This window comes from Heterodontus francisci, chromosome 31 (genome assembly GCF_036365525.1).
Source record: "Heterodontus francisci isolate sHetFra1 chromosome 31, sHetFra1.hap1, whole genome shotgun sequence".
Lineage (NCBI taxonomy): Eukaryota > Metazoa > Chordata > Chondrichthyes > Heterodontiformes > Heterodontidae > Heterodontus > Heterodontus francisci.
Window position 1 is genome coordinate 61233191 of NC_090401.1, and position 13995 is coordinate 61247185.

General features: G+C 41.9%; 1 protein-coding gene across 1 annotated transcript in view; it reads left to right on the top strand.

The window, feature by feature from the left end:
• Positions 1-13652, top strand: part of myom3 (myomesin 3) — a 163500-nt gene extending 149848 nt beyond the window's left edge. The window contains exons 32-37 of the mRNA XM_068011058.1: positions 2076-2181; positions 2527-2690; positions 2807-2843; positions 4301-4323; positions 6511-6566; positions 11667-13652. Coding sequence (XP_067867159.1) covers positions 2076-2181; positions 2527-2690; positions 2807-2843; positions 4301-4323; positions 6511-6566; positions 11667-11921 — 641 coding nt within the window. The 3' untranslated portion in view covers positions 11922-13652. The remainder of the gene's footprint in view (positions 1-2075; positions 2182-2526; positions 2691-2806; positions 2844-4300; positions 4324-6510; positions 6567-11666) is intronic.
• The last annotated feature ends 343 nt before the right edge of the window (positions 13653-13995 follow it).

Below are 13995 nucleotides of genomic sequence, written 5' to 3' on the forward strand. Positions count from 1 at the left end.
CCGCAGGGCTCAGTACTGGGTCCCCTGATTTTTGTGGTATATATTAACAATTTGGACGTAAATGTAGGGTTCATGATCAAGAAGTTTGCAGACAACACAAAGATTGGCCGTGTGGTAGATAGTGAGGAGGATAACTGTACGCTGCAGGAAGATATTGATGGTCTGGTCAGATGGGCAGAAAAGTGACAAAAGGAATTCAACCTGGAGAAGTGTGAGGTGATGAATTTGGGGAGGTCAAACAAGGCAAAGAAATACATGATGAATGGGGAAATATTGAGGTGTAGAGGAAGTGAGAGACCTTGGAGTGAATGTCCACAGATTCCTGAAGGTAGCAGGACAGGTCGATAAGGTGGTTAAGAAGACATATGGAATCCTTTACTTTATTAGCCAAGGTATAGAATATAAGAGCAGGGAGGTTATGCTGGAACTGTATAACTCATTGGTTAGGCCACAATGAGTACTGTGTGCAGTTCTGGTCACCTCATTACAGAAAGGATGTCATTGCACTAGAGAGGGTACAGAGGAGATTTATGAGGATATTGCCAGGACTGGAAAAATGCAGCTATGAGGAAAGATTGGATAGGCTGGGGTTGTTCTCCTTGGAACAGAGAAGGCTGAGGGGAGATCTGATTCAAAGGTACAACATTTTGAGGGGCCTGGATAGAGTGGAGGTGAAGGGTCTATTCACCTTAGCAGAGAGGTCAGTGACGAGGCGGCATAGATTTAAAGTGATTGTAGAAATATTAGAGGGCAGATGAGGAAAAACCTTTTCACCCAGAGGGTGGTGGGGGTCTGGAACTCACTGTTTGTAGTATATATAAATGATTTGGAGGAAAATGTATCTGGTCTGATTAGTAAGTTTGCGGATGACACAAAGGTTGGTGGAGTTGCGGACAGTGATGAGGATTGTCAGAGGATACAGCAGGATATAGATCGGTTGGAGACTTGGGCGGAGAAATGGCAGATGGAGTTTAATCTGGACAAATGTGAGGTAATGCATTTTGGAAGGTCTAATGCAGGTGGGAAGTATACAGTAAATGGCAGAACCCTTAGGAGTATTGACAGGCAGAGAGATCTGGGCGTACAGGTCCACAGGTCACTGAAAGTGGCAACGCAGGTGGATAAGGTAGTCAAGAAGGCATACGGCATACTTGCTTCATCAGTCGGGGCATAGAGTTTAAAAATTGGCAAGTCATGTTGCAGCTGTACAGAACCTTAGTTAGGCCACACTTAGAATATTGCGTGCAATTCTGGTCGCCAGAATTACCAGAAGGACGTGGAGGCTTTGGAGAGGGTACAGAGGAGGTTTACCAGGATGTTGCCTGGTCTGGAGGGCATTAGCTATGAGGAGAGGTTGGATAAACTTGGATTGTTTTCACTGGAACGACGGAGGTGGAGGGGCGACATGATAGAGGTTTACAAAGTTATGAGCGGCATGGACAGAGTGGATAGTCAGAAGCTTTTTCCCAGGGTGGAAGAGTCTGTTACTAGGGGACATAGGTTTAAGGTGAGAGGGGCAAAGTTTAGAGGGGATGTGCGAGGCAAGTGTTTTTTACACAGAGGGTGGTGAGTGCCTGGAACTTGCTGCCAGGGGAGGTGGTGGAAGCAGATACGATAGCGACGTTTAAGAGACACCTTGACAAATATATGAATAGGAAGGGAATAGAGGGATACGGGCCCCGGAAGTGCAAAAGGTGTTAGTTTAGGCAGGCATCAAGATCGGCGCAGGCTTGGAGGGCCGAATGGCCTGTTCCTGTGCTGTACTGTTCTTTGTTCTTTTGTTCTTTGAAAGGGTAGTTGAGGCAGAGACCCTCAACTCATTCGAAAGGACTCTGGATATGCACCTCAAGCGCTGTAATCTGCAGTGCTACAGACCAAATGCTGGAAGGTGGGATTAGAATAGGTGGATCGTTTTTCAGCCAGTACAGACACAATGGGTCAAGTGGCCTCTTTCTGTGCCTAGAACTTTCTATGATTCTATATGGATTTGTTTTCTGTAGCTAATTAGCATTAAGGTATCTGTTGAGAACCGATCCTAGTTGAGATGATGCTTTCTACTACTACTTGCTCCACAGGCACTTCTGCTTCTGAACTAAAAGTACAGTCCACAGTCGATGGAATAAAGCTATATTCCTTAACAAAGTGCAACATGGAGTATATGAAAAAAACCTGGTATTTAAAGTAAGTGAAATGCCTTCAGTAGCTTTTATAAAGAATAAAAAGCATAAAAATTAAAAAGTAAAACTTTGGTTGAATTCAACAGCTGGTTATGCTCGTTAAATCCTGATCACAAACGATGTATGTGTGAGAGATATTCAAGGATTTCTGCAAAATTTTTGATGTGATTTTTGTATAGAATGATACAATCAATATAAATAACAGCTGCTATCCCCTTGGTACAAACGCCTGATTCCTGTACACTAAAATATGGCACCACACAGCTTTGGCACATTAAAGCTAACTGTTCAAATCTGTTTGTAATGATGAAATTCTGTAGTAATAACTAAAAAGAAGTCATTCTTTTAGTGAAAAAAGTCTGGAGTCTCAAGAAAGGAGGAGAATTGGGTCTGATAATCAACAGGTTTGGCTGCAGATCTTCAATCCAACTGAAGCAGACAAGGGGAAATACACCATGGAACTGTTTGATGGTAAACAGACACATAAACGAGTACTTAACTTGTCAGAACAAGGTAAGGAATTGTGCTGTTAAGTACATTCCAACATTCCTTTCAAATCAGTCAGACAAATTGAACCATTATTGATCAATGTATAAGTCCTGACATTAAATCTGTTGGATTTGTTTCAGTTTTTAATGAGGCAATAACTGAGCACCAAAGACTGAAGTAAGTTTCCCTTTCATCAATTTTTTTAATGTGTTTGGATGCAAAGTAATTCCATCTATGTTGGTGGCAGTAACTTTTCTCAAAATAGTCCAACTCGTTTAAAGTTGCATATGTTTGGGACACAACAAAATTCTGATCTTATCCAATATATGATACAGATCCACCCTAACAGATTTCCAAGGTATTTCTTTTTGCAATATAAATATAACAGAGCTGTGATGGACCATTTCATCTTCTAAAGTATAGGATAGAACGTATTTGGATATTACTGCATATATAGTGAATGAAATCTTTGTATCTTAATGACCATTAGTCAAAGCACAACCTCTGAACCTCTGTTTATCCTGGATCCACAATAAGATAAGGAAAAAATAAATGTACCCTCCGCTGACAGTGTCCCACGGTCACTTTAAGGCTTGGCTGCCAAATGCCTGAGAATACTGAGTGGAGCATGCACCACCCATGTTGCAGTCAGTCTCAAGCAAATTTTGTAAAGGGAGCCTCAAACAGGCATTAGGTCCCTGATTTCTACACACATCTGGTTTCAGTCGCATGTCCTGGACTCCTATGCAGGAACCTTTTAAGAATATGGCAGATGGCGCACACTGGACAAGCACACAACACTCGCCATATTAGATCCTTAGGTTCCCGTTTTACATCTGTAAATGAGCATGGTGTGATCCAATTTTTAGACCAGAATAATTTCTGAGAACAGAGTTTTGTTAGCAAGTAGTTAATTACAGAGTTATTAAAAGAACTTCTTCTGGATTGCAAAACATGATATGCGTAGAACACTTTAGTAAAGATGCCTTATGCCTCGTTGCTATATCCCATCCCCTTGATTAGAAATATGAGGCAATATTAGTACCTTTTTTAAAAATAAAATGGTCTTGCATTTCTGTAGCACCTTTCACAACCTCAGGATGTCCCAAAGTGTTTGACAGCTAACAATGTACTCCTTGAAGTGTAGTCACGGTTGTAATGTAGGAAAAACAGCATCTAATCTGCACACAGTAAGATCCCACAGACAGCAATGTGATAAATGCCAGATAATTCATTTTAGTGATGTTGGATGAGGGGTAAATATTGGCCAGGAACCAGGACAGACTCTCCTTTAAGATAGTGCCTTGGGATCTTTTATGTCCACCTGAGAGAGCAGACAGGGCCTTGACATCACATCTAAAATATAACACCTCCAACAGTGCAGCACTCCCTCAGTACTGCACCACTTTAAGTGTTCATCTATATTTTGTGTTCAAGTCTCTGGAATAAGGATTAAACTTCAACTTTCTGACTCAGAGGTGAGAGTGCCACCAACTGAACCACAGCTTTGTGTTTTTGTGGTATTCAATGACTTGATGTTACTGATATTTTTTTATTGTACCCCTCCATTCACATCTGCATTTAAAACAATGAATTATTAAGAGTTTTCTGATTTTGTTACATTTATTTTTCAGGCAAGCAGCATTTGCAGAAAAAAGTAAGTTACTTTAATAATATACAATTTGGTTAGATACGGTTCAGCTTTTAGGTCATTTTCTGTGTGAAGGAAGTTTAAAATGAAGAAGAGGAAAGCTTCCTTTATCTGAATGCAATTCAATTTACATGATTCCAAATATTTAATTTTGTTTCTTTTTAAAGCTTCCTTTCCCCAGTGAACACTGGATACTCTGGGAGCAAGAGATTTTAAAATGCATGATATACCTGAACATGAGCTGGGGTGGCGAGGTCAAAGGTTACAACATGCCTGAAAGGGACATTGATTATTCCCTCGTTTAAAAAAAAAATCCTTGTTAACTGCTAGACCCCAACATTAACAAGCGTAGGAGAGAAAGTAAATGAGGAAGTTTTAGTGATGACGTAATGCTGCAAGCTTTAAAAACTCATAATTTGTAAAATCAGCTAAAGAGCGAGGGAGGTGAGGAGTTACACAATTCCCAGAACCTGAGAAAGAATGTTAGAGTAGGAGATATTGTAATAAGTGTTGAGTTCAACAATCAGCAGTGTTAAGGTTGGCATAGTTGCAATTTAGGAGGAACAACGAAACAATTGTTTGTTCTTAAGGAGCAGTGAAATGCACTGTACAAATGAATGGGAGCTGTTGCCTCTGATAATAAGACATTTAAAGGAAAATTTTAACTCCTGGGCAGAAAGCCATGGGATGCACATCAGCCTGCCCAGGAGCTGCAGTGAGAGGCTCAGTCCTTATAAACATTCCACCAGTCTGTGCCTGCCCAAAACAGGCAACGAGCGGCAACTTGCCGGCTTTGAGCCTCCAATAATCTGGTGGCTCAGGGGCTGTCAGGTAAGTCAGGGGTAAGCGCCGTTAGCAAGTACAGCATTATTGCTGATCCCTAATTGCCCTTGAGAAAGTGGTGCTGAGCCCTCTTCTTGAACTGCAGTCTATGTGGTGTAGGTACCCCCACAGTGCTGTTAGGGAGGGAGTTATAGTATTTAACCCAGCGATGGTGAAGGACAGCGATATAGTTCCAAATCAGGATGGTGTGCGACTTGGAGGGGAACTTGCAGCTGGTGGTGATCCTATGTATCTGCTGCCCTTGTTCTTGTAGGTGGTAGAATTTGCGGGTTTGGAAAGTGCTGTCAAAGGAGCCTTGGTGAGTTGCTGCAGTGCACCTTGTAGATGGGACACACTGCTGCCACTGTGCATCGGTGGTGCAGGGAGTGAATGTTGAAAGTGGTGGATGGGGTGCCAATCAAGAGGGCTGCTTTGTCCTGGATGGTTTTGAGCTTCTTGAGTGTTGTTGGAGCTGCACCCATCCAGGCAAGTGGAGAGTATTCCATCACACTCCTGACTTGTGCCTTGTACATGGTGGACAGGCTTTGGGGAGTCAGGAGGTGAGTTACTTGCTGCAGGAGTCCTAGCCTCTGACCTGCTCTTGTAGCCACAGTATTTATATGGCTACTCCAGTTTAAGCTTCTGGTCAGTGATAACCCCGCCCCCCCGCACCCCCTCCCCCCACCCTCCCAGAATATTGATTGTGGGCGATTCAGCAATGGTAATGTCATTGAATGTCAATCAAAGACGGTTAGAATTTCTCTTTGTTGGAGGTGGTCATTACCTGGCACTTGGGTGGCGTGAATGTAACTTATCGCTTGTCAGCCCAAGCCTGAATGTTATCCAGGTCTTGCTGCATGTAGGCATGGACTGCTTCACTTTCTGATGAGTTGCAAATGGAACTGAACACTGTGCAATCACCAGCGAACACCCCCACTTCTGACCTTATGATGGAGGGAAGGTTATTGATGAAGCAATGAACATGGTTGGGCCTGGGACACTACCCTGAGGAACTCCTGCAGTGATGGTCTGGGGCTGAGATGATTGGCCTCCATCAACCACAACCATGCATCTTGCAGGCCACATACTTGGTAAGACTGGGTGATATCTGATGGGCAATCCCATCCCATCAGCCCTACCTCTTATTGTAATGTCATGACTGAGGGGGTTGATGGAACAGGCATCCACTCCTCCTCCGCCAGCAGTTTTGAACATGGGCAGATACTCAATGGAAAGTGGCATCCACCCAAGATTTCTCCAGCTCCCCATTGCATGATATTGGCACAACAAACAGGCCGGAACTTGAATGGGATTCAAATTCAGCCACTCTTGTCAGGTTTCCAAAATAATATTTTGTTCTTCTTCCATCAGACAGAGCTAAAGTGGTCAAGGGTCTACCTGATGTTGTTAACATCATGGAGGACAAGGTAAAGAATGCAGATATAATGGAAGTATTAGCTTGCAAAGATCAAAACTTCAGTCAGTATTTTGAACTGTTTGTCACAGCCACTATTTTTAATGCTAAATATTTTATTAAAGTTCATTAAGTGTTATTACTATTAGTATAGTATGTATTGGTAGCAAATGTATACTCACTAATTTGTAGTTATCAAAACTGTTATTTCTTTGTAAGTATCTACAGGCAATTTTCTAAAGTTGATACAATTTATGCTTGTGCAGCAAACAAATGGCCCAATTTTCACAACTGTAAATGCTAATCTGTTAAATTGATCAATTTTAATCAACAATTAACACCTTATTATTCACTAATCGCTGGAATGCAGAGCCTAAATGTTCTGCTAGCGTTTATTTAACACAGGAGTATAGATCAGACAGGGAGCTGCAGATACTGGGATGGAGAACTACCACAGCTGATCTCCAACCAACTTAGCACCCAGCTCATTTCTCTGCATCATTTTTGGGTGGAAACATGCAACAAGATTGTAATAGCATCATTTCTGTCACATTTGGCCCACACCAGCGATCTAGATAGCTGTTCTCTTGGTGATGTAATTGCCCAATGTATCTGCTGAGTTTGTAGGTCCAGTTTTCCTGATCTATTGATTCTGATAAAGTCCTTTAACAGTCTTGGGTGGTGAGCAAAACTTCTAACCATTCCACAGCTGTGTGTTTGACCCCATCCCAAATCCCAGTGTCAGGGATGTTAGCATTTTGGACAGGCAGCTGCATCACCTTTGGGGATGATGGATATATCCACAGCACCTTGCCGTCAGTGATTTTGCTATCCATGTCAGCTAAAAGTTTTCAACAATTTCTTGTTAAAAATGACAAATTCAAATCCACCACTTTCCCAGTGGTAAACAATATCTCTGAAATTACAACTGGTCCCAATTCTGCCAGGGTTGGGTCTTAAATTACTTTTTCTCCTGCCTAATGCAGTTGGATATAATGTCGGGGGGAGACTGGTAGAATGAATGGGAATTTCAGTAGCTGGTATCATCCCACCAGTCCTACCTTTTTTTCTATGACATTTACACAGAGAAGGGCCCAGGCAAAAAGTGGCTGCACCCTCCCCCCGCAGAATTTGGTAAAATTAAATGAAAATGTAACCCAATCCCATTCCAAGTTCCTCCTTCATCCACTGCGATCGACTGAAATGGAGGAATTTCGGGGTTTGTGTATATAAATTTTCATGCCCGATTCCTGGATCACTGTATCTAATTTCACCGACAGTTTACTGACCTGCACAGTGGTTGCCAGTCTACTTTTGAATACTGTTTGCCCACAGATTAATATCTGGATTTTCCACTTTAATATAATCTGGGTGCCTCTTAACAGGGGCCAGTGATTTTGAGGGGCCAGACTATTTTGCGTATTTAACATGGACCATGCAAATAAATTGTCACAGTGCATCATGGTCAGGAGCCTCCAGGCTGCCCCAAGATCCACCACCAAAAAATTAGCATTTGTTTTTAAATAATGCTTTAAGCTATGCAATCTAACACAGTACAATCAATTGCATAGGCTAAAGCAGCCCTTCAATTGTTTATATAATTCCACATAGAAACCCTGCATACCAAAGGCACATGGGGTGTTCCTGGCTCCTATTGTTAGATGATATATTGCTATCATTTACCTGCCAGTACAACCTGCCTACCTATATTTGGGGAAATACCTTTTAAATCCATCATCACTTCCAGCAGAAAATCCTGGGTAGCTACAGGATAATTAGTTTAATATTTATGGTAGGAGAAATTTGGAATCATTTAAATATAAAGTTACTGAACATTTAGTTTAGTTTAGAGATACAGCACTGAAACAGGCCCTTCGGCCCACCGAGTCTGTGCCGACCATCAACCACCCATTTATACTAATCCTACACTAATTCCATATTCCTACCACATCCCCACCTGTCCCTATATTTCCCTACCACCTACCTATACTAGGGGCAATTGCTAATGGCCAATTTAACTATCAACCTGCAAGTCTTTGGCATTTGGGAGGAAACCGGAGCACCCGGAGGAAACCCACGCAGACACGGAGAACTTGCAAACTCCACACAGGCAGTACCCAGAATTGAACCCGGGTCGCTGGAGCTGTGAGGCTGCGGTGCTAACCACTGCGCCACTGTGCCGCCCTAATAATTTTAGATAAAAAGAAAATTATTAAATCAACTCAGAGGTTTCATAAATAAAGATCATGCTAAACAAACCTGATCGATTGAGAAGGAACAGATATGGTAGATGGGGCAAAATGCAGTGGATGTGGTGCAAATGAACTTGCAGAAAGACTTTGACAGGGTACCACATAGGAGACTTTTGGAGAAGATTAAGGTGTATGAAATTAGTCAGGTGGGGGGGTTGTCACAATTGGATTAAAAAATGGTTAGAACGGAAGGATTGAGATTAGGATGATTACTCAGAATAATAGGAATTGAGTCCCACAGTGTTGTATTCTGAGCTGTTTTTGTTCACTGTGTACCTCAATGGTTTGGATATAGGGCTAGAGAAAGTCGTGTTTAAATTTGTAGACAATGCTAAAATGGGAGACATAGTAAATAACACTGAGGACCAAATAAAGCTGCAAGGGGATATTGATAAGGCAGTGGAATGCATGCAGTTTTAGTCTCCACATCTCAGGACGAATGCTGAGGCAAGGGAGAATGTAGAGTGCAGAGTTAATGGGATGCTGCCTGATGTGTTAGGGGTGTTTAAAATTATGAAGGGATGCCACAGAGGAGATAGAAAAAGATTGTTTTCAGTGACTGAGATGGTCAGAACAAGGTGACATAAAAACAAAATTTAATGTAAGAGATTCAGAACAGAAACGAGGGTTGTGAAATGCACTACCGGAGTTGGTGATTGAAGCAAAGACTATATCAACATTTTAGAATAGTTTGTGAATATTGACAGAAAGGGGAAATAAAGGGGTCTAGGAGCAGGATAGGCACATTATATTAGGAATACTGCTCATTTGGACACCAACACTGACTGGTAGGGTTGAATGGTCTGTTTCCATGTTTTGATTTCTGTGCAACGTGACAGGGGAAAGCAGGGAGCCAATGGAACAGCTAGAGTTGATGAGGAGCCAGTGATGTGGTTTATTTGGACTTTCAGAAGGCTTTCGACAAAGTCCCACATAAGAGATTAGTATATAAAATTAAAGCGCATGGGATTGGGGGAGTGTATTGCGATGGATAGAAAATTGGTTGGCAGACAGGAAACAGTGGCGCAGTGGTTAGCACCACAGCCTCACAGCTCCAGCGACCCGGGTTCAATTCTGGGTACTGCCTGTGTGGAGTTTGCAAGTTCTCCCTGTGTCTGTGTGGGTTTCCTCCGGGTGCTCCGGTTTCCTCCCACATGCCAAAGACTTGCAGGTTGGTAGGTAAATTGGCCATTAGCAATTGTCCCTGGTATAGGTAGGTGGTAGGGAAATATAGGGACAGGTGGGGATGTGGTAGGAATATGGAATTACTGTAGGATTAGTATAAATGGGTGGTTGATGGTCGGCACAGACTCGGTGGGCCGAAGGGCCTGTTTCAGTGCTGTATCTCTAAACTAAACTAAACAAAGAGTAGGGATAAATGGGTCTTTTTCTGAATGGCAGGCAGTGACTAATGGGGTACCGCAGGGATCAGTGCTAGGACCGCAGCTATTCACAATATACATTAATGATTTAGATGAGGGAACTAAATGTAATATCTCCAAATTTGCAGATGACACAAAACTGGGTGGGAGGGCGAGTTGTGAGGAGGATGCAGAGAGGCTTCAGGGTGACTGGACAAGTTGAGTGAGTGGGCAAATGCATGGCAGATGCAGTATAATGTGGATAAATGTGAGGCTATCCAGTTTGGTAGCGAAAATAGGAAGGCAGATTATTACCTGAATGGCTATAAACTGAGAGAGGGGAATATGCAGCGAGACCTGGGTATTCTCGTACACCAGTCGCTGAAGGTAAGCATGCAGGTCCAACTCGCCTTCATAGCGAGAGGATTCGAGTACAGGAGCAGGGATGTCTTGCTGCAATTATACAGGGCCTTGGTGAGGCCACACCTGGAATATTGTGTGCAGTTTTGGTCTCCTTATCTGAGGAAGGATGTTTTTGCTATCGAGGGAGTGCAGCAAAGGTTTATGAGACTGATTCCTGGGATGGCGGGATTGACGTATGAGGAGAGAGTGTGTTGGTTCGGATTATATTCGCTGGAGTTCAGAAGAGTGAGGGGGGAATCTCATAGAAACCTATAAAATTCTAACAGGGCTTGACAGGGTAAATGCAGGAAGGATGTTCCTGATGGTGGGTGAGTCCAGAACCAGGGGTCATAGTCTAAGGATACGGGGTTAACCTTTCAGGACTGAGATGAGGAAAAATTTGTTCACCTAGAGAGTGGTGAGCCTGTGGAATTCGCTACCACAGAAAGCAGTTGAGGCCAAAACATTGAATGTTTTCAAGAAGGAGTTAGATATAGCTCTTGGGGCGAAAGGGATCAAACGGTAAGGCGGGGGGGTGGAGGGGGGGGGGAAGCCGGAACAGGTTACTGAGTTGGATGATGAGCCATGATCATAATGAATGGCGAAACAGGCTCGAAGGGCCGAATGGCCTACTCCTGCTCCTATTTTCTATGTTTCTATGTTTACCAAAGAATATCCCAGCATGTTATTTTGGAGTTCCACTTGGGTAACAGAGTAATGGAAAATCCTACCCTTTGGCATAACAGCCGTAAAAGATGAAAAGAATCTATGCAGCGAGCGAGAGGGAGTCAAATAGGCATAAAAAGGAATAGAAAGGTAAAAATAAAAGAGCAAAAAAATGGAGAAAGCAAATCCATTTTAAAACTGGGATTTGTTTTGGTAGAAGTCTCAGGTTTCCAAATTCTTTCAAGTTCCAGTGGAATCCTTTATTCAGGACTGATGCTAGTTCACATATGGTAGATAAAGTGTGACAAAGCCTTAAACAGGATAATGACTAAAATAGTCCCAAGATCTTCCCTGCCACTAAAAAAACAATATGCAGCTGAATTATGCTCCGGCTACCAAAAAGTAAAATTAATATTTTGTTGTCTTCAACAGACGTTGTGCCTGTCTTGCACCATTTCTGGAGATCCCATTCCAGAAGTATTCTGGCTGAAAAATGATAGAGAAGTAGTCCATGGTGAACACTATCAGGTCGCTGTTGAAAAGGCGACTGTTAACTTCACTATCCAACAGGTCACTTCTGAAGACTCTGGAAAATACAGTGTATTGGTAAAGAATAAGTATGGTTCTGAAACAGCTACTGTCACAGTGGGTGTCTATAAACATGGAGAAGATTCAGGGGAAGAGTAATAGTCTGCATTTCTCAATGAAAAGCCCTCAGTTTCAGAATCTGTAATGATGCCACATGAGGATAAAAAGTTTGCTAACATAAACCTTTTTTTGTGAAATATTCTGAGTTCCAGAAAGCAACATTATAGTTTTTGTGTTATTAGTACATTGATTCTAAAGGCAATGTAGAAATTTACAACTCGGTCTGTAAGTGGGATAGTAATCATTTTGAAGAAATAATGGAAATCTGTCATTTTCAGAAGGTGACAGGAGGCAGCATTTAGAAAAAACTAGGACATGAGGAGTAAGCACAGGGGTTGGGGCAGAACATTTTCACTCATGGAGTAAAAGACATTTGGAGAAATTAATGAAAGTGTGTTCAAAAGACAACTGAATCCACTTCTGAAGAGAGAAGACGCTGAGAGATTCAATGAGAATGCAATGAATTGATGGGTGAGATGTGTCAAATAGGGATTTTGAGTCCAAAGACATTTCTTGTTAACAATTTATACATTCTTATCCGCCCTCCCCCTTTTCCAAACTATAAGGGACACTTTTTCATCTTTACAACCTGAACAAAGCACAGAAAAGAAAATCTGGCAGCAAGGATCACATGCCTCTTCCAGAACTTGCTGGGTTTTCTTTCCATTAGTTTGTCCTAGTTACATCCACGTATGTTGCTGTGAAAGTGAATTGATGATGGAGGGGTAATATTGCAGGCAAAGGAAGGAACCGCAGCAGTGGAGCTATCATGGAGCTGTGTTCCCAAAGTCAAGAGTTGGAAATGGGTCACAGTCCTTGCTCTCAGTTGCAGCTCAGTAATCCCTGCTGGAAATGTGCGTGCATGTCAAGTGAGGACATAAATGATCTTTACTCTAATGTGCCTCAAATTTGAACACTTGCCAAGACTTACTGTCTGAGCTTGCATTAACTGCTCTATTGGTCCTTTTAATAAACCGATTAATTTCTATTAAATAAATTTATGGCATTCAATGTAAGAAATTTATCTCAACCAGATGTGCTACATACACTTAAAAAAAAAACTAGTGCGCATGGGCCTACAACATAATATCCACCTTTGGTATTAAATACCAAGCTCCAGCTAACACTGATGTAGGGAGTGGAAAAAGATGATATTAGTGTGGTGTTCCTCAGAGCTGGGGGCTGAGGCACATTGGGGCAGAATGGAAGACACTGTACTCTGCATCTAACCCTGCTTTACCTGATTTGGGACACCTAGTTGCTGAAAGTGGGTGCCTGAAACAGAAAGTGTTCCATTCCTGAGCACGAGCATCCTTCATCGTGCTGAGCACAATAATTTGCATAACGCATGATGAAAGTATTCGAAATCTTCAAATTACAAAAAGCATTAAACATTCAGGGTGATGTTCACAATTAAGTACTGCATAGAACCAGTTTCTTAGTTCAGACACTAAAGGCAGCCACAACCTCATTTGTGAACAGATTTTAAATTCAAGAGCTTTGCCTCGGCTATTATTCTGGATGGATGTCCAACTTCAACTATCTAGAAATGGCCAAACCACGCAAAGTGTTTGTGGAACAATTTAGAGATCGATATTGAATAATCAGGAATGTAATCAAATAGTGGCTTTGCACCATAATGACAGCACTCCATACTTCTGCTACTGACTCCTTTTAATGAATGAACAGTTGTTCCAGTAATACGTTGATTTAATTTGTCAGTGTTCAAATATGATTGTTGCTGATTTGTTATGCATCATAGAAATAAAGTTGCAAATGATTTCTGTTCCATCACTAATTATTCATATTATTAATTATGTTTTGCTAAGTATCCCTCCTGTGAGGTGTTTACAGAATGTTTTTGCACCTATTTTTGACATTGCTTATTGATGCTTAGAAAGGTAAATCATATCTGAAATTTACTGAATATTTCGGAATAGAATTTCTTTCATTGGCTGTTGATGGTGGGAACAGTACACACGAGCCCCAAAACAGTTGCCCCCACACCATTCCCGCTCCCCGGGGAGTCTGGGGACATTATTGAATTCTTTGAAGATGTGACAAAACACATTGATGAAGGAAGAGCAGTGGATGTGGTGTATATGGATTTTAG